We start from the raw sequence: 21,362 nt of genomic DNA on the forward strand, positions 1-21,362 counted from the left end.
TTTACTCAAAATTAGCTGTGACAAAACAAGTTCTCAGGTTTTGGGGGTGTAGAAAATATTAGCCATATTAGTGCCAGTGGAATTAGTCAGAAACAAATATCAGGGCCCCATAAGTGGTCACTGTGAGTTGACTTTGCGATCATGATACTTACCTTCCCTGTGTCGGACTTGCTTGAGCGTTATATTTACTCATTTAGCTGATGCTTTCCTCCAAAAACAACGTTAATCTATCTACAATTATTGACCCATTTATATAGCTGGGTAATTTTACTGCAGCAATTTAGGGCAAGTACTTTGCTCAAGGGTATTACAGCTGGAGGTAAGATTTGAACCTAGGACCTTCGGGCCTGAAGGGAGCAGCTCTAACCTCTACTCTACCAGCTGTCCCTGGAAGCCATATCCCCCTCATCCCCCTTAATACACCTGTGCAAAGTGCAATTATTGTTAAAACAATTACCAAATGTTTAAAAAAAAAAAAATGCATGTAGTTTATATACTATTCACGTTAAGATAAAACATCATACAAAGGATGGGTCAAGGGCTGTGCTGAAAAGACCACACGTTAATGGTGAAATATTAATTTAAAAAAAAAAAAAACTCAGGAAAGGAGGTAATTTTTCACGTGAGCTTTTGAAGGTAATCACCTTCAAGGAGTCAAGAATGTGGTAAGGAGAGCCAATTGAAGGCCATGCCGCAGAGCCACCATGGCAACTGCCAGTGGAGAAGATGTTTGATCATCTGTGGAGCCCAATTAGCCATGCAGAGCTTTTAAAGGGGAAGGACAGGGACCTCCTGGATCTCCACTCTTCCAGCTGTGTTGCTGACCTCACTCAGACATGACAACGTCTCGATACGTGTGCTTGAGCAATCTGTGAGAAAGTTCTCAGAGCACGGGTATTTCCAACTATGCTGAGACGCGTGGGATACCGCAGTTATGTTTACACCATCTGCAGCTGGATGGAGGTACTGAATCTGATTTACTGGATTCTGTTGTCAGCTGCGTTTCAGTGGGTGTTTTGGATTTTGGTATTTTTAATGACTCAAAGGAAGCTAAACTGTTTCTTATATGGTGTTCTTGATGTGATGATGGTCGATATGATGTGGATTAACTCGCTGTGGCTGCATTTTGTTTATTATACAGTTCAAGGAAAGCACAGAAAAGTGTTTTCCATTAACTTGTTCCACCCTACTGGAAATCTGAATTTGTACTGGAAAACTTTATTGCTTTCTCTGCTCTCTTGTGTGTAGAACTTTTAATTAATTCAGTGAAATTTTCAATCAGAAATTCTGTTTCAAAGCTTTTTTCAGAATCAGTATGTTTTTCAGTGAAAAAAAGAAATTGTAATTTTTGTTGTGCCACACAGACATAATGTAAGCATGTGAGGAACATATTTTAAGAGCAATGAAAGTTGCCCTTAAATAGAAATACACATGTGTGAAACAGTTACTGGCACAGTCAAAGTCTTCTGAATCTGAAAATACAGTGCTTGAATGTAAGAATATTTTTTGGATAAGATATCAACCAGCTATCAATAAATTTGATAAATTTCTGTAGATATGAAAAAACATGGTTAATAAATTGATTAATCACTTGCTGTACAGGTATTACAATTTAAGCAGAATATTTAATTATGTGGGGGCGCGATGGCGCAGTGGGTTGGACCAGGTCCTGCTCTTCAGTGGGTCTGCGGTTCAAGTCCCAGTTGGGGTGCCTTGCGACGGACTGACGTCCTGTCCTGGGTGTTGTCCCTTCCCCCTCCGGCCTTATGCCCTGTGTTACCGGGTAGGCTCCGGTTCCCCGTCACCCCGTATGGGATGAGCGGTTCTGAAAGTGTGTGTGTATTTAATTACTTTTATATTAGATAAACTTCTGTTATGTTTGTACAGGTTTGTTGTCTAATTGGTTTTAATTTCGGTGTCATTTATTATCCAAGCTTTTGTCATTGGTGTGGAGCACATTTTTACTGCTTGAGTTTTATTTGGTCCGCTGGTTTTGCCATTTGCATTGTATTCACTTGGCTTGAATACATTGCAAAAACATGAGCACTGTGAGAACACTGACGATATGTACACAGTGCTCTAGTGTGTAGTGCAAGCTTCTGCTAATTGTAAGGGCTGTCATAATGCATTTCATCTCAGCTTTTCCAAATTGGGCTAAAGGTACGTACCTTTGATGAAACAGCGAATCTGCGGCTCTGCACATCTCTCAGAGGTTTTGGACTTCTTCCAAAAACAGTGTAGAGTACACTGTTTTAAAAAGAAAGGGTGTCAGGTTCAAGCCACTGCTAGCCCAAAGTTTTCCCATTTGCTGCTTAGCTAAAAAAAAAAAAAACATGGGACACAAACTGATGGACAGCCTTCCAAGGGGGACATAGCAACAGGTGCACAGCTCCATGTAGGAGATGAAGAGGCAGCCTGAGGCCTCATGTAGGAGTGCCAGCCAAAGGGAAGACATCGATGTTAATGCTGTCTTGGCCCATAATCTGTTGTTTGCAGGTAGAGCCTGTGGACACATCGTGTGACCCCATAAGTGAGCCCAGCCCAAATCCAGCAGAGAATGGGGTGGGTCATGCACCTACCCTTGTTTCCAAGGTCACTACCCAACTGAGTCACCAGCCCCAACCCAAAGGTAGGCTTCACCTTGGACAAACAGCCCAAGTTAGCGCAAAGGAAAGAGTAGTGGTTTTGTATCTGCTTATGTTCTGAATTAACAAGACCAAACTGAGATCGATGTATCTCGGACTTCTGTGACAGATGTATGTTCGGTGCATGAAATTTAAAGTAGAGGATAATGCATATTATCGGTGTTACAACTGTAACTGGTACGCTGCTATTAGTCAAGAGGATTTGTTTCAGAGGTGTGAAAAATATGGGATCGCTTGTAATGTAGGATTAGGGAGAATATACAGCTGCTTCACACTACTTTGACGTGTGCATTTTAGGTTCTGTGAAAACTGAAGATATCATACAGAGTGTCCTGACAGGTAGGTGAAATATTATTACTTTTGTAGCAGTGCAAATAATACGTACAATGTTCAGCTGTTCAAATGCGCAACGTTACAAGCAACAAAAGAATGCTGTCAATGGTTGGCAGTTCAATGTAAATAATTAGAGCAGTGAAAGATTGACATGCAGCTATGTGACAGTGCATATTGGTGTGGCCCTTGTCCCCACAGAGGTGGCGGCTCAAACCGTAGAGGAGCTGAAGCAACAGAAAGCCTTTGTGAAAGAGCAAAGGAAACAGTACAAGGAGATGAAGGAGCTGATGAAGAAACACAACAAGAAAACCACAGATATGATTAAAGAGCACAGCGCCAGGTACAACGAGTTCCACAATGATTATTTGAGAAGAAGGGCCATCTTGCAAAAATCCGTAAAAAGAGATGGTAAGAAAAGGTAAGATCCACTTCTTTGCACTCTCCTCTTATTCCTGAATAAATGCGCAATCTGCGTTACGTAAAACAGGAAATGTTCAGTGAGTCGGAATGCAAATGAAGAGTCCGTCACCGTCCCATGAATTTTATTTGTAATCCTGATCCATTATCAAGCAAATGATGGGATGAAATAACAGGGCCAGGTGGCACATTTTAAAAGTAAAATTAAGAGATGTGAAAAGGTGTAACACACTAAAGGCAATTGCCAGATCTTTTCAAAATAAACAGTTCCTTTATATACTTTATTTTAACAAACACAAATTTCAGTATAAATAAAAGAGGGGTATAAGAGTATCAGAACACGTCATCAATGTGAGTGTTCCACTTAAGGCAGTAGACAGTAAATTTTATTTAATGCACGTGAAATCGATTACTTCATTGCAAAAGAGCTATAAAACCTAAATGGCATCAAATTGAATTCCTCCAGAACCTGAAATGATTTATTACTGGAATGACAGTAAGCTTTAGGGTTTGTTTTCTCTGATTTATGTTTATTGAATGTTTTTTGCGCCCCATTCTTCTTGAACGGTGACCAATACAAATGTCCAGTACTTTGACCAGAAAATGCTGCATGAGTCAAAGAGGCAGCGAGAGTGACCCACCGCACACTCAAGAGCTACCCTTAAAACGACCCTTATCATGCAGCGCTCCACAGCTGCAGAGCACCAAAGTCGGGCCTTTTTCTGTCCTGTGTGCTGCATAGCAGTGTGTAAATCACACACCGACACACTCGTCCGCTGGAGAGCCATTGAACAGACAGCCGCTGAGCATAAACAGTCCTTCGTACTTGGGATTAGATTCCACTCGTGCGGTTTTCCCTTGACCTGACAGCGACTCTCTTGCGTTCATGAGACCAAAGGCAGAACGGCACTTCTAGAACGTTTTGAATCATGTGTGCAGTTTGCTTTGAGAAGTCTTTACATCTTCACATTCTTTCTTCTTCATGAGTAACATGAACACAGGTTTTTGTTAACGTATGAGAAAAATCCCAAAGATACAGACCGTTCATCGCTGGCATATTTTAAGGACGAGGAGTGTAGTTGTGTTTGCCTTTTCTGTTCCGTGTAAATAACGAGGCTTTCTATGGAGAATGCACCTTGGAATAGTGCACATCTGTCCATGACTGCCTTACCATTTTAACTGTATCATCCTGAGGTTACTCACTGACAAAAAATTTGATTTAGAATTACCCAGACGTTTCCTACACAGTATGTGAATTTATGGGGTGGCCTGAATTTATGGTCCATTCCAAAGAGTCTGTTCTAAGGAAGTTTCTTTTCTCCTTCGCTACAACTACTGGGTGTGCTGGTGAAGTCATGTGTATTTACCGTTGTTTGTCATAAGACTACTATTTATGGTCTTTATCCCACTGGGTATTTTTTATGGTGTGCTACAGCATAACTGTGTATTCAAGGTAAGGTCTTCTTTTGATGTAAAATGTGTAACATGATACACGTGCGCAGGCATTAGAAAAGCTCATCTTGAATGTGCCTCAGCAGCAAATCCTCCTTGACACATGAGCCACTGTTTGTCTCACCCAGTCAATGCAACCCGTGGCTCTCCTCTATTTCAGAGTACCATATTTTTTACTGACAACAGTCAATACGATCGATGTGCTGCAGTCAGTTCATGAAGGGAACAACAATTTCTGTGGCCACGGAGTCGATGTTTGCTCTTGTTTGGCCTGGAACGGAGTGGAGAAAACTATTCCAAGACTCTTCAGTGCAGGATTTTTATCCTCTTGTGCTAATTCCAGACTCAACCAAACAGACACCTTGTATTTTAGTAGTATGAGCCTGGAATGTTTTTTGACCCTCATAATAGCTACTCTCGATCCCGTTGTCATGTGTTCCAGGAGCACGCTGTCCAGCCCTGACCATGCCCTCTCCTCCCTGGAGCAGGAGCTCCATGACCTGGACCAGGAGGGCAACCAGAAGCTCTCCGAGCTGAAGGAGCAGCAGCAGCAGGAGCTCCTCAACCTGCGCCAGGAGCAATACTACAGCGAGAAGTACCAGAAGAAGGAACACATCAAGCAGGTAGCGTAGAGAGCCACAAAGTACTTCTCATGCACCCGCTAACACTTCAGTGTTCATAGTTTCCTCGAATGTTTCCTTAAACCAAGGATTTAGCCAACATGGAGCTCAGAGCTTATTAGACTGAGTATAGCCTGTGATGTTGGCAACGCTGGACTTGCCAGTGGGCTGTTAGTTGCACAACCAACTGCCGAGGAATCGGCAGCGCCATGAATCACAGCAGTCAGCTCTCGGCTCATTTGATGGGGACAGCTGTTGTTTTTGCAGCCGCTCATGTTTAATGAGCAACTGCTGCGTCCCTCAGCTCCTGCTTTTTCACGGCCCGTTGCAGTCTCTGAAAAAAGGTAGGTTTTACCGCAGAGAATCTCGCTCACCATTGTTCTCTCTACCTTCTACCTTCACATCTAATCCAAGTTTGGAACCAAGAGTTTCAATTTGTATTTCTTCCATCCCTCTCTTCATATTAGTAAAATTGTTCACAGTGTTTGAAGCAACCTTTTTGAAAGGCCTGTTTATTGACACAGTTTTATGTGTCTAATGTGCAATTTTGCCATGTTGTTCATGAGACAAAATACTGATCCTTTGAGTTTTTGCTCCTTTGTCATTGGTGGTCTGTCTCTCAGTCTCTGTTAGTAGCTCCTTATTCAGCAACATTTTCCACAGGAGTCTTTGAGATAGTGCTTTGCTTTAAATTACACTTCTAAATATTGCTACAGTGTGTGGCAGCCAATAAGAGCCTTATCACCTGAGCCATTCAAAAGAGAAGAAATTCAAGCGTGTCTCCACTGTTGTGTGAGTTGTCGGGCTCTTGTTTATCTGGAGAGGCTCACTGAAGTACAAGAACAAAACCAATTAAATGTGCCACCACTGAAAGCTCACATGGCAGTGTAATGGAATAAATGAGCTCTCCAGATAATGAGACCTTCCAGAAATATTACTGAAACACAAGAGCAGAGGGAGGAACACAAGATGAAAAAGTGTGATTGTAAATCAGTATGGGGTTTCAGGTTCTGTTCTCTGTTACAGCTTGTGGAGAAGCTGAGCGCAGTGGCTGAGGAATGCCAGAACATGCAGCTGAAGAAACTGAAAGACTTGTGTGAAAAGTGAGTTGGTTGTCATTGTATAATGCAGTCACGTTTTTTCATATGGTCAGTTTCTGATTTTATTAGACGTTGGTTTTCTTCCCTCACATATAGTATGTTTGTTATTTATGCAGTCTTGTCTTCTTTACCCTTTTTGTACTGTCTTCAATCCCACAGGGAGAAAAAAGACCTGAAAAAGAAAATGGACAAGAAAAGACAGGAGAAGATCAATGAAGCCAAGTATAAAGAGAAAAGCTTAACGGAAGAGTAAGTGGGAGGCAGGATGGTGGAGAATCCCTCACTGTGGGGGTCATTTTAGGACGTCTTTTCTTCTATGGTCACCCTTGGATCTTTACACCTAGAGACCATGAGAAAATGAATGATCCTTTCAATAACCACTTGTCCTGGTCAGTGTCATTGTGGGCTGAAACCTATGCTGGAATCACTGGGCGCATGGCCCTAGGAGGAGTACACTCTGGATCAGACGCACTCCATCACAGGGTAGCCACACACTGCAAGCAATTCAGAGTCACCATTTAACCCTAAATCCATGTCTTTTAGATTGTGTGAGCACCCAGAGGAAACCCACATATACACAAGGAGAACATGTAAACTCCGCACAGATGGCGCTGGATTTGAAACCATTACGATGCCTGAACAATCCACAAGTTACCCACTGCACCACCGTGCACTCCATAAATTAATTTATTCATCTACTTATTTATTCTTTTTGCTTGTCATTTTCTCATTTCTTATTCTTATTTATTCTTTTTTCTTTTCCCATAACATCCTTATGTGTTGCCCTGTTCTGTAATATCTCATTGTCCTGAAGGGTAGAGCTGCTGCAATGCAAAGCATATTTCAGAGAAATCTGACAATAAAGTTCAATAATTTTTTTACTTTGCCCAATAGATATACTCATGTGACATTTCCAATCAAAGACATCTTTGTATATACAAAGGAAGTGTCATTTTCTAGTAAAATATTAGTAATGAGTTTAAACTGGGAAATAGTTATCTAAGGGTCCAAAGTGCACTTGATTAGTGAAGTTAAAAGTTTGAAACCCTACTTAATAACTGTCAGGCACGGGCACTGGAGACAGGTAAGTAGAGGACCCAAGCGCAGGCAAGTTTTATTCAAGCAACCAGGTTCAAGGGACAAGACGAGATCAAGGTCAGGAGCAGGCGAAGGTCTTCTGGGCACGAACGTCGCAATACGGGTAATCCAAGTCGTTAGTCGTAAAGAACGGGCGAGGGTCAAGAACAGGAGAACAGGCAAGGCACAAAGGGCAAAGATGCTGAGACTGCAAGGGCACGAGGCGATTGCAAGAATCCGCGTTGATGTGTGGGCACAGGACTCCTTTTATCCCGGATCTTCTTAATTGGCTGCAGGTATCGTCGCTTCGCTCATTCCCGGGGCCGTGACAGTAACTAAGCAATAGAATTTTCTGGATTTCTCTTTTGTGTATAATGTTTCCTTTTCCTTTTTTTAATAAATGTTTGCATTTGAAGTGACAAATACCTCCAGTGATCATTTTCCAAAATCATTTTACAAAGCTTAAAACTTGTAAGTGAAGTTACAAGTTGATTGAAACAGGCACATGAGTTTGCACTGAATATGTTTATAATGCCTATTTCTGTGATTTCCAGGGAGAAAGTAGAAATCAACAGGTCCTATATTAATGAAGTGGTCCAGTATATCAAACGGGTAAGAAGTTTTTCAGCAACATTACATGACAGCATCTTTTAAAACAGCTTTAAACTGTTTTATTTTAAATTGCCCATGTGTATAAGCAAACAGTATAATTGTACATTAATTTGTAATTTAAATAATGCCTTGTAGCAGACTGGATGCACTTAACCAGGTGTACCTTATAGTCCCAGAGGTTGCCATGGAAATACTTCTGTGTACCATATACATTTTTATTCCTGACCACTACTGTACAGTTAGGGTTGAGAACCCTGTACAAGTAGTTTGTATAATTTACACTGTCAGCAAATTTAGGTGCAGGTTCTCTTTTTAGTAATACTACCATATTAAAATAATTTTTAATGTTATGGTTGTGTTTGATGTTTACATCCCCATTTCATTTGGTGTTAAAATAAACGTACATGTACTGTCTCAGTAGCCTGTAGGATATGTGTATTTTAAGGTGATTTAAAAATAATGAGTTTTGTTTTTCATGCACAGTTAGAAGATGCTCAAAGCAAAAGACAAGAAAAGCTACAAGAGAAGCACAAAGAAATTAGGCAGCAAATCCTGGATGAAAAACCAAAGGTATCTGACATACACAAGGCTGCATGTATTTAATGTGATTTTTAAAGGCAAAGGATTTTTTTGAATTTTTTTTCCAGTTTTTTTTTTTTTAATTAAAAAGGCAGCCTTGCAAATCAAATGATTATATTTATTATTTAGTTCCATATATTGCCTTTTTCCTTACTAATAATATATACCCTTTGTTTATTTGCATGAAAAGGAAGTGAAACTATACTTTTTTGTATTTTTTTATGCACTCATCAGTCAACTTACCGCATGTTCCATCGAACAGACTGTGGTTTATGTTACTATCGTTGTTGTTATTATCATTATTATAGGAAGGCTGTTCTTCTGATGAGGAAGGTAAGCTGTACTGCATCCAAGTGTCAATTAATCATCACATTAATGTTAAGAGCAAGTGAGCTCTGCTTTTAACCAAATAGAGACTGGATGTGCCCTAAACACATACCCCTGTCCAAGAATAACTCTAACACAACTTTCACGAGCCACACCTCAGTCTCTCTTAGAAGTCAGTGGTTTGCACCTAAAGAATTTCTCTCTCTGCATCTGGCAGTTTTATGTGTACCGTGGGACGTGAGCGCCGGCTGCGGGTACAGCAATACTCACTGACTTGCCTAATTGCTCTGAAACGCTTGACACCATCCTTAGACAGGCGTCCGCAGCAGCCGAGGGCCTCTGCCACCGTCTCCTTTCCTCAGCCTCTAGCCTCTGCGAGAGCGCTCCTTCTCTCAGCCAGACGTGCTCTTGCAGCAGTACAGAGTGCCAATCCCCAATTACCAGTGGCCCAGAAGCCACGTGGAGGTCTGGCGGTGCAGGGCGGAGGCCTGTGGGGAAAGGAGTTGGCCGGCCGGCCCTCCTGTGGCGCCATGAGCATGGAGAATGCGAACGAATGCGTCTCATTGGCCTTCCATCTCTTTTTTAGCCCACCTGGAATGTGTCGGGACTGCGAATGCACGCACACTCACGCACATGGGCTCATGCACAAACATATGTACTCACAGCCTGGGTCAGTCTGTTTCTCTGCTCAATCTTGTATACAGTCTCTGTATACAGTATGTTTGTGTTTCCTTTATATAGACAACATGAAAGTACTGCGATTTTCTTTCCAATTTTTTAATCTGAAAGTTTCAAGTAGCCTTAAGTAGCTTTCATATCAAACATTATGTATATATAATTTATTACATTCAGATTTAAACATAGTATCCGTCAGAAATCATTAAAAAGCTTTTTCACATTTAGTTTTTTGTTTAATTTTTAAATGTGTGTAACTTTTTGTTTGTTCTGTAACTCTCGGTTTAAATATTGCATTTGTGAACATAGGGTGGTATAACAGGGAGTACTAGTAACTCACAGCTTCTGTCCTCTGGGCTCAAACATGGGTTCGAACTTGTCTCATTCTACGTGGAGTTTGCATGTCCTCCCTCCTCTTTTTTCTGGCTCTTCCACTTTCCTTGTTCAGTCTGAAGATGTGAGTTTATGTGACTCTGAAATTGCCCATAGGGTTTGTGTGTGAAAGAGAGTTTACCCCGATGATGTGATTGCCCTGGGACTGCCCTGGAATGGATGTTTGCCCCCCTCCTCGGTGGACCCTGCCTCATGCCCTGTGCTTCCAGGACAGACTCTGCCCCACTGTGCCACTGCATTTGGATGGATTTTGTATGCTTGACAGCCAAAGGAATAAGTCAGTTGACCAGTTTATTACAGGGTCAGCCATATAAATTGTCATTGCCATATATTTCGCTCAGGGGGTAATTCTAATAGTGCTTATAACTACAAGAAAATGGTGCTCTTTTTCTTGTTCTTATTATTATTATTATTAGTATTAGTATTAGTATTGGTATTAGTAGTGGCTATGATTCTCTGCGCTTTCCATGCACAAAGAGCCGAGTAGTCATCTAATTCTTTAACTGCATACATGACTTCACTGAAAACTAAGAGAAATTATTTTTAGATTTACCGTAGGACCTTTTACCTGTACACCACACCTTTTGCAGAACTGGTTTAATACAGTTTGCAGTATGTCTGACTTCTGAACATTCGAGGTTTGTGCGTGTGTGTGTGTGTGTGTGTGTGTGCGTGCGTGCGTGTGCGTGCGCGCGCACGCCTGCAGTAGTCAGTAGCACGCTCTCGTGTGTATGTGGAGTGCTCGTTGGTCACTAGAGGGCCCCACAGGACACAACCAAACAACGACGGCCTCACCTATGAGTTGGACCAAATATACCAAATACAGGCTCATGTTGGAAGCAAATGTTTCTCTTTCTTTTTATTTTTATATTCTTTCAGCGTATCACTTTGAATAAGACAAATGCAATTTTCGTTGTTATGAATGCGTCGTGATGTTGATAAATATATATCTGCTGAAAGTCTGTTCAGCGTGATTTGTTTGTTCGTCTGAGGTCACCATTACCATCAAGTCACAGTCAGTTAAAGCTACATAATACAGACATCCCTTTTATTCTCGGGTGCTGTGAAAACTTCAGATAAAGCTGGAGTGAACAGAATTTGTTGTGGAACAGCGCCATCCGTTTGTTCGCGATCAATAAGCGCTGGTGCAGGACAGTACTGTGGGGTCCGGAAGTGGTCCTGGAAGCAGCGGACATGAAGCAGGGTACACCTGGGACATGAAACAGGGTACACCTGGATCAGGGCGCTGCACTGACGACCCACTGTAGGCCTTTCATTTTTAACTATTTCAAACAGCATTTAAATTAAGGCTCCTTTAACATGACTTTAAAATCCATTATTTCCACAGCCTACTGCTCAGTTTCAGTTGGTAACTGATTCTTCACCTAAACGTGCAATATTTGTCAGTTTCTGGCCACTCTCAACTTAATTTTACTGCCTGCATCATCAATAATACCTTAATAATGCAGATGAAAGTATTTATTTGAGGTGCAACTCTGTGGAGTCGGTCTCAAATATAGCTGCAATAAATAAAAGTTCTTTGCAAGACTTTTCACTTTAACATTGTTATTGACTTGGTGCTGCTTAGAAACATAAAGCTCATTTGAAATGCCAGAAATTAAAAATGCATTCTCTCCACAAACTCCTATTCAGTTCCACCAGCTGAATGCTTCATCATGTAAACGTGCAGCTTTCCTAATTTTGCTGTCATTTGCTGACGTTCACCAGAAAGAAGCTGTAAACATTGTGGAAGAGGGCTGAACTAAGACACCGTCCTGTTCTGTATGGGTGCGTTTCGCAGCCAAGTAACTGGATGCGGAAACGGCAGAAAAACGTAGAAAAGAGAAGGCAGAAATTGCGAGTGAATAAAGAAAACGCAGTTAAATGAACAACCTGGAAAAATTGTTTACCTTTGAAAATGTGTAACTCGAGCACTCGTAATACAAGGGGCCGGTGTAGAGACAATAAAGAACAGTACATTTCCTAGCATGACATTTAATCGGCGAAAAAGTCCAATTTCTCATTCATTATCACATAGTATAAAAAGGGTAATTTCATCAGTACAATACTGTTATTCTAAAAAAAGAGGTGTGGTTAGTAATTGAGGAAAAAGGAAAGGTGAAATGAGTCTCAGTTTACAGTAGCACAGGGAGCAGAATATCCCAGAGGCCTGACCTCTCTCTCCAGCTCACATAGACTTCGACCGTGACTCAGTCCTACTGAGCACACTGGAAACATGAGAACAGCGAGGCATTGGCTTCAATTGTTCTCTCTATCCAAAGGTAGGAGTGAACCAGGTCACACACAGGCTGCAGTAATATATCTGAAAATATCTGAATGATCTGATGCTGGAAGCATTTGGGTGCCTTCAGCGTTGGGCATTTGGCAGCCCAAGTGGCGTTTGTTGGTGGGCTATTTTACAGCTTTTCGTCACGTGATACTTCCGTGTGCAAGGTGCCGGTCATCTGCGGGATGACACTTGCTGTTCCATTTTGATGGTGGCTGTGTGTTTTCATAGTGGTACGAATTAAATGTGTTTTTGTGCTGTAAATGTAAGGAGATGCTATTGTGTGTGTGTTTTGTTTTGTGTTTTTTTGACAAATATGAATATTTTTCCCGCATTCGAGGTGGTGGGTGTGTGTAATAGATTTATCAAAAAATTTCCAACGCATAGCTCATTGAAAACATTTTGTTTATCCGTTTGCTAGTTTACTTTGAAAGTCCAACTATCACGCATGTGATGGTTGGGTAAATGCAATGCGGTGTCGAGGCAATTTCGCAGTACGGTGGTCAGTAGGTGAACTGTAATCAAGCTGTGTCATTGAAGTGGCAATTTCTGCCAATCGCAGTGCTCCGTTTCCCCCGCGGAACAACACAGACATGCATTAGTGGTGTTTTTCTTTGGGAATCCCTTTAGTACATTGTGCTCAGTGTCAGCAAACAGGTGAAAACAGTATAGCCATTTCCAGTTTAATGCAAAATGTTCGCAATACCCAATTATTTCTTCAGTTATACATGCAGTCATTAATGTAATTTTCTACATTACATTTACATTTATTTATTTAGCAGATGCTTTTCCCCAAAGCGATGTACATCTCAGCAAAAATACAATTTGTGCATTACATTAAGAGAAAGATGTGAATATATTGTACATATATTTGCTCGGTAAGAAAGTCAGGTTTACCATAGCTTTGCACCACTTCTTGAATTTCTTGTAGAATTTCTTGACGCGTCTTTGAACGTGGATAAAGGTCCAGCACCCTTATATGTAGCTGACATGTGTCTTTCAGAGCTACAGTTCAAGACGAAAAGTGAAGAGAGCTCCTCGCCAGGGTGGCTCAGAAGGGCCTTTATCACCCATACAAACTACACTGACGCTACATACATACTGGTGAAGGATAGTTTGTGTGCGCATGTGGGTACAACGCTGTACATCGTTCGTTCAGTGCTGTCACATCACATCGCGTTTCTGTTGCGTTTCTGACTTGGTTCCGCAGTGCAGAGTTGTGTGTCTTTGGCTCGGTGTGAACACCTTACACATAGCTGCCTGTTTACACCCCTGTGTTCTGTCTGTTTTACAGCTCTCTTATTTATTGCTCTGTTTTCAACTCGGATGCTGTTTGTATTGGCGGAGTGCTCAGATGAACATGACCCCTGTATTTAGAGTGAAGCTTCTTTGGTCCGCCTTACCTGGAGAACATAATGATAATGTTTGCCAGACGCAAGAAGTACTAATTGACAGTGACTGAGCCTTGAATCATCCCATTTTAATCCTATTTTAAACCCATTTTAACAGGCTCATACCTGTGTGTAACCTTTTTATCATCCCATTATGTCCGGCCTCAAACCTGTATGTAACATTTGCACACTCCCATTTTAGCCGTGCATTTAGTAGCACAGTGCCATACCAGGCAATGCTGCTGTGTCATAGGGTTTTAATCCAGTGCTTGTCCATGAGGAGTCTGCATGTTCTCCCTGTTATGTTGGTTTGCTCCCGCAGTCCAAAGATGACAATGGTAAACCGTTTTCAAAACCTCCCTTTTCCTGAAAACCACGCAAGTCGTCATCATGACTCGACCAAGGGCCAATGGTATTTTCTCTCAATACCCTTTTTATGAAGTGCCATTCAACCATAGTTCAGCTTCAGTGGCCGCTGTCACCTTGTCATTGCCAATGTCACACAGCTGTCTGGTACCACAGTGTGTGTTTCCTTTTGATAAGATGTATATGACACTAAACCCGTTCATGACAGTGTGGAAGTGGCATTCCAGAGACCAAGGCTTTGCCTTTTTCATACACTTCTGCTTTTCTTTAAGCAGATCTAAAAATTCCAGCCTTCCTTTTGAGAAGCAATTGACTAGTAAAACAAGTGCCTTAGTAACATACCAAAAAAATTCAGTTAAATATTGATAGGGACCACCATGTGTATTTGTAACCAGGACAACGCTGTGTGTTACCCTCGCTCAGTTTAACAAGTCATTTAAGAGACTCAGAAAATGTGTAGACCTGACCTACTTAGGGTCCTCGGAGCATCGAGCAATGGACAGTTATAGCCATTTAGGTCTTTTGAGATGGCCTGAAAAAAGTCTCAGTCTCAGGACAGTCCACTGGGGTGAGGTTGCTGCCAAGAAAAGTTTTTTTAATATGTACATGAATATTTATTTACTGGGACATATAGTGCAAATGAAGCAGGTTAGTATAAGCATTAAATATTTTTCTCTATTTCTTGCAGTCAAGCACATACATAAGATAATATTAATGCACACAAATCATTAGAGCTAAATTTGCCTCTAAAAATGTCACTGTTTCATCAATGTCACTGTTTACTGCCTAGGAAAATAATTGTAGTTGCTGCTGAACCAGAAGAACAGCTTGACAACTTTGAGAAAAGGATAGCATGTTTGTCACAACACAATAGCAGACTGGCATAAGGCCTTGTGATTTCACCAGTTGGGAAAAAGTATGTTTGCCAACATTGAGGATAAACATATTGTAGAATTGTAGGCGGTTTTTGGCTGTGCCATCATTATGCCGGAGTCAGCCTGCTGTCCCTCTCGCAGCACGTTCCACCATAAACACACAGCTTTCGGCAAGAGAGACAAGACACAGAGCCGGACGTGTGAGGGAGGTTTCCCACTGCAGGTCACCGACTGAGCTTTCACCCCCAGGCTGAGGTGGGGGGGGGGGGCACGCGTCGCACACACCGGGATATTCTGCTTGCTTTATGGGGAGGCTCTCCAAAGAGAAAGCACAGCTTTTATTTAACTGTCGGAGCTGCTACAGTATTCACAGCTCTTTGGAGGGTGCCTCATTTGTCAGTTATTATGAATGACTGCGTTAAAGGCAATCCAAACCAACAGCATTTCTTATGTAGAAATAAAATGTGCTGTACTTTACTAATTTGTTTGGTATTGTTGTTTTGGGGGATGGCACATTTTAATTATTTTGCATGACTGACCACATAGTTCTTTAGAGGTGAGCAAAGCATTTTTTAAGCTAAATGCATCAGTAAGAAAGCAGGACACAAGCAGCAAGACGTTAAGGGTCTGTTAAAGGTCTGTACGTGGATAGGAGTAAGAATTAGCCTGGGAAGAGTTGGTACTCCGATATATAGAATCTGTGTGTTATTCTTTAGTAGTACAGAAAATACAAGGAAAATTACACAAAAAACATCATATTTCCAAGAATTATCAGATATACAATATGCTCACTCTTTTTTTTCCCCAAAACATTAATAGTAACTAATGGACATGTTAAACCTGCAGGACCTGTTGACAATACACCGTAAGAGCAACAGGTGGAGACCTGCATCCTACTAATAGCCCAGTACATCAGTCTGTCAGTGTGTATGCACACCACGATGTTAGCATCCTGCTAATAGCCCAGTAGGGCAGTCTCTTAGTGTGTGTGCATACCAAGCTGTTAGCCTCATGCTAATAACCAGATAGAGCAGTCTCTTAGTGTGTGTGCACACAAAGCTGTTAGCATCCTGCTAATAACCAGATAGAGCAGTCTCTTAGTGTGTGTGCACACAAAGCTGTTAGCATCCTGCTAATAGCCCAGTAGGGCAGTCTCTTATTGTGTGTGTATACCAAGCTGTTAGCCTCCTGCTAATAACCCAGTAGAGCGGTCTGTTAGTGTGTGTGAACACCAAGGTGTTAGCATCCTGCTAATAGTGTGTGTGCACACCAAGCTGTTAGCCTCCTGCTAATAGCCCAGTAGAGCGGTCTGTTAGTGTGTGTGCACACTAAGCTGTTAGCATCCTGCTAATAACCAGATAGAGCGGTCTCTTAGTGTGTGTGAACACCAAGGTGTTGGCATCCTGCTAGTAACCCTGTAAAGCACCTTTTTTGTTTCGCTCTCTTTCCTATATATTTTAAAAACTCTGGAAAAAAAAAAGTTAATGATGTTGTGTCGGATCATTGTTCTACTGAATTTGTCTTTTATTCCGAACACATGACTGTTTGTCGAAGTGAGATTTTGAAAGCAGTTATGGGCAAAATTCAGTATGCTTTTATTTTCACTTACAGGACAATGGTTGCTACGCATGCACACCCACCGTCATACATCACAATGTTCATGTAATCTGAGAAATACATAGCCTTATAGCATTTTGTGTGAAGTGGAGTTGGTGCATTGCTTTCTTTTATTGGCATGTTTACTCATTTGTCAGTTCAAGTATGTGCCTTTTATTGAAGAATAAAAAGATGCATACTGCATGATGTCCTTCCTGCCTTTTAATATTTTTAGCACAATTTTTCAGTGTTTCTTTCACCACTGTGCTATAAAGGGAATTGGAGGAGTTTAGAATGAATGTTTCTTGTGGGAGCACACAGGAAAGAGGCTTCCCTGCCTGTTCCCCATGTTGGAGAACAGAAAATGGTCGCGCCTGTGAGCAGGGCAGTGCTGATGCACAAGTTAATGGCTGTGATCAGGACAGACCTGGCCAATGGGAGCGGTGTGCAGTCGCCATGGCAACGCTCATCTCTCCCTGCAATCTGTTAATTTGGAGACGGTACCACACTCCACCACTGTGGCTGGCTGTTTTGAAAGAAAAGCCCATCTTGCCAAAAAAAGTAAAAGTAAATGATTGAGATAGACCCTGTTTGTTATTGTTTTGGTGCTGATGCCAGAACAGGATGCTCTAATAATTTCCCCTCCAGGCTTCCTGTATTGTCAGCCTGGGGGAAATCCATGGCAGTGTAACATAATATTTGTTTTCCTGGGAGCAGATCACTGGAGCATCTTTACAGTGTTAGCAGTGGATGTGCACTGGTTCTGTCCATTCATTTGAATCATGAAGCAACTCAGCAATGTGTCAGAGCAGGTATATTTTTCGCTCTCTATAACCAGAGATACCCAGTAAAGTAAATGGTGTTATTTTCTATATTACGTTTAATATGTTTGGAAGTGTTAAAAGTACCGGTTTATTAAAACGAAACTTGTTGTATAGCTTTGAGATAATACAATGGTCTTTTTTGTAAGAGTTTTAAGGGCAGAGGATGCTGCACTTTCAGACTGATTCCACGGGTTTTTTGGATCAGCCTCCTTTGTCGTAAGGGACATCTGGAAATTTGAAATGTCAGATCAAAAGGATCCTTTCACTATAATATCTGTAGTGTTTGAATACTGATATTTCGTCAGTTGTTTTTTGTTCTAGAAAGAAGTGTGCACTCAGAGAGCTGAATGTACGCTTCCTAAACTCTTAAAGGAATGCGGTGTAATCAGTGATTATTACCTTTCCATAACTTTACTTGTTTCATAACAGGTGGTCTCATCCAAAGTAACAGAACTAGTGCAAACAATGTCAAACCAACACCAAAGATATTCACATTATTAAAACCACATGCAAGCATTATCAAAATATTAGTTTGTCTGCAATAAGCAAAAGCAAAGAAATTGTTATAGAACTGAATTAGAGCGATAATGCCATGTTGAATGAATAAGCAGCCAACATGTAAAATATCATTGTTGCTCATTTATATGCATCTGTGAATTAGATATTTTGCTGATAGGTATTGCTGTTTTGCATGGAATTACCAGTTAAAACTGGACTGATGCAAAGCTGTGCTCAGACAAACCTTGGACACGTTTTATTGAATAAATCGTAACTGTACAGAATTACCCCACCCTGACCTATATAAGACTTCTTGGAATAGGAGTCATAGGAGACCACTGTTGCATATATTCTTGGAAAATTTGTGCCTAAATAGCTTTCACAATGCCCTGATTTTTTTTAAACAGAGTAATATGTTCTAAGAAATTGATGGTGTTAGGCATGTGCTTTAGCTAGTGTGGAGGTAAGTAGAAGGATAAAAGAAATGTTGTTCTTTGAGCTGAAGTTGTTCTGTCCCTGAGGTAGCAGTTCAAAATTGGGACAAACATTAGACAAGGTCATCATTTCATAAAGTGTGCCAGAAACATTAAGCAGTTTATTGAAGATACATATTTTGGAGAAAGAATTTGGAGGATATGTTTTCTAATGTCAGAACTAAAAGCAGACCTACTGATATTTTAATTTTTCGTGGGCATGTGGTCTTGCTTCTGTACTGAGAAATGGCACAGTATCATGCATTTAGTATAAAAGATTTTTAGCATTTGTTACTGAAAATTCGTAGGAAAGTTATTGTGCCTTGCTTAATTGCAAGAAGTCATCCATGCTTATTTGATGCAGTGTAAAGTACTATTCATAAAGTTAATTAAATAATTATTATTCTCAAGGTTAATTAGCATGCTTCTAAAAATAAGAAGTTTTATGCCCAAAAGAGGAGAGCAATTTCCTTGCCATACCCAGAGCGTTCCACCATTAAAGGGAAAGTTGTATTTTTATAATGTGTATTAAAAAAGATCAGGATTCCTATAGTTATCATTAATGTACAACAAATTGTTAAATGAAGTTTAAAGGGAGTGGCTGTGACTCACAGGGAGTGATTGGAGCTTGTTTTTGTGCCAGCCACAGCCATTTGGCTTCCGCCATACTCATAACTTTTAATTACCATGCTGTTGTGTCCCCACAGGTGATAAAGAGGTGTCACGCATGGCACGAGGTCCACAGTGTACATAGTCTGCAGTGTCAGGAGCCCTTGGGCAGATAGCCGCCCGGGAACACTTCCGTTTTGCCAGGCTACCTCCGCAAGTCCATGCGTGCCGTGTTGACAAGGCGAAATTACATTTTTAATCAAAGGCTTTGTGCTTTTACTCGCTGGGAGACAGCAGATTGTTCTTCCCCTAAGTAGGTCACACGTTGCGTGGAGAAATTGCGCCATGTCCTTAGCCATCTGGCTGCATGCATCAATGTCAGCTCGATGAAAATATAACTCCTCCAAGGTGACCTCCATCACGGTGTCTTCCACTGTGTGGATACCACAAGAGGGTTTACCTGCATGTGCGAGAACCCTGGGAGGCTATAATTAGCAGCAAGGCCGGATTTTGAGCAGTTAGGGAAAATGTGAGCTCTTCTTTGAGTTTGGGGATTAAATCACTTTCTATTGTGTTGGAAAGTATAGACCTCGTTTGCTTTTTTTAGCAAGATTTATCATGAATTTCCTCATTATGGGTATCACTGTCTTCCAGAGAAGAGTTATTGTACATAGCATTTCCGTATTACTATGCAACAAATTCAAGTAAAACTTAGATTTTTACATGAGTATTTTGTTTTGCGGGGGTGCGGTGGCGCAGTGGGTTGGACCACAGTCCTCCTCTCCGGTGGGTCTGGGGTTCGAGTCCGCTTGGGGTGCCTTGCGACGGACTGGCGTCCCGTCCTGGGTGTGTCCCCTCCCCCTCCGGCCTTACGCCCTGTGTTGCCGGGTTAGGCTCCGGCTCCCCGTGACTCCGTATGGGACAAGCGGTTCTGAAAATGTGTGTGTGTGTGTGTATTTTGTTTTGCTTTTTGGGTTGGCTTTAATTATAAACAATTATTTACTTACTTTTTGTAGTAATGATTTATTAGCTTTAAAGTGATACAATTGTAATAAATAGATGCAATAAATGTAGAGAAAAATGTTAGGTGTTAGACCAAAGGTATCCGAAAAATGCGTTGTGTAAATACATAGCAAGAGGTTCACTTATTTAGGATGTGTAATGTAAGGTTCAGTACACTTCTGTTATTTTTTGTGGGACCACTACCATAAGGCTAAGTCATGCAGTGGACTTGTGACACACAGATCGTGTTATAGTGCAGATACACCATATGTACAGTACAGTGCAGTGCAAAAGCAATTAGTGGGAGCTCTGGCTGCAGTTATAGGACAATAATGAATATGTGTGGAACACCTGAACCTGGAAATCTTCTCCAGCCACTTTTTCTAGAAACAACCACTAAATATCATCAGCCTCATATCTGTGCTGCTCGGCAAGTAATACACCACGTTTTCTGCCCTGTTACAACTGTTCTCCAGCATTTCATGATCCTCCTTCTCTCCTGAAACACGAGTAAGTCAGCTTATCACGGCAAACTTGTTTGTTATGTACTTAACGTAGCCTGCCAACACTAATCCTGTTTATTTTTTCGTAGTTCCCTGTTTATTAATGTTTGGTTTGGTGAGGAAAAGTTTACTCATTATATGTAAACACACATTCCCGTCTTCACTCTATATGGCCTTGCTGTACCTCTACAGGTAGGAGACCTTGTAGGTAAAGCCATCTTTTAGCCACATACTGTGAGTGGAAGCCCTACCTTTCTAGGTAACCACTTTGAAGTTTAGGTAGAACCTGGGTGGATTGCATAACTCATAGCTAGTTGCTTTAGTGATAGCGTGTCCTAGCTCCTTCTGCAAAAACCCAGTTCACCATAAAGCCACAGTGATCACTGAGTCCCCATTCCCGCTAGTGTAGGACTCATCCGGTGACTTAATAAACAGTGTCTGGTGAAGAGAGATGCGTCACATGGAAAAGTGGTTGTTTATTTGTATGGTTGTTATGCCTCTTTTCAAAATTACATATATTTATTAAGTAGGGATAGTTTCAGTTCCATGAGGCTGTTCAGATTTTTTCAGTTTTTCCCCTCCTACTCAGCATTTTCCCTCTTCACTTTAGTCCTTGTCAGTTGCGTTTCATCCTGGCTGTTTGCAAGTTCTCTCTTATCTGTCAGAGAGCCTCAAAATGAAGCACATCTGTTCACGCTCCTGCCAGCC

General features: G+C 41.3%; 1 protein-coding gene across 4 annotated transcripts in view; it reads left to right on the top strand.

Annotated features, from left to right (window-relative positions):
- plcb1l (phospholipase C beta 1-like) overlaps positions 1–21,362 on the top strand; it is a 120,955-nt gene that overhangs the window by 91,411 nt on the left and 8,182 nt on the right. For 3 of the 4 annotated variants that reach the window (XM_018743685.2, XM_029256493.1, XM_029256498.1), the window contains 8 exons: positions 2,497–2,629; positions 2,943–2,984; positions 3,177–3,396; positions 5,290–5,470; positions 6,494–6,570; positions 6,727–6,816; positions 8,199–8,256; positions 8,740–8,826. In XM_018743685.2, the coding sequence (XP_018599201.1) occupies positions 2,497–2,629; positions 2,943–2,984; positions 3,177–3,396; positions 5,290–5,470; positions 6,494–6,570; positions 6,727–6,816; positions 8,199–8,256; positions 8,740–8,826 (888 nt within the window). Of the gene's footprint in view, positions 1–2,496; positions 2,630–2,942; positions 2,985–3,176; positions 3,397–5,289; positions 5,471–6,493; positions 6,571–6,726; positions 6,817–8,198; positions 8,257–8,739; positions 8,827–9,143; positions 9,169–21,362 lie in introns of all 4 variants that reach the window. The other variant, XM_029256496.1, reaches the window with a different exon arrangement.

Source organism: Scleropages formosus, chromosome 1 (genome assembly GCF_900964775.1).
Source record: "Scleropages formosus chromosome 1, fSclFor1.1, whole genome shotgun sequence".
Classification (NCBI taxonomy): Eukaryota; Metazoa; Chordata; class Actinopteri; order Osteoglossiformes; family Osteoglossidae; genus Scleropages; species Scleropages formosus.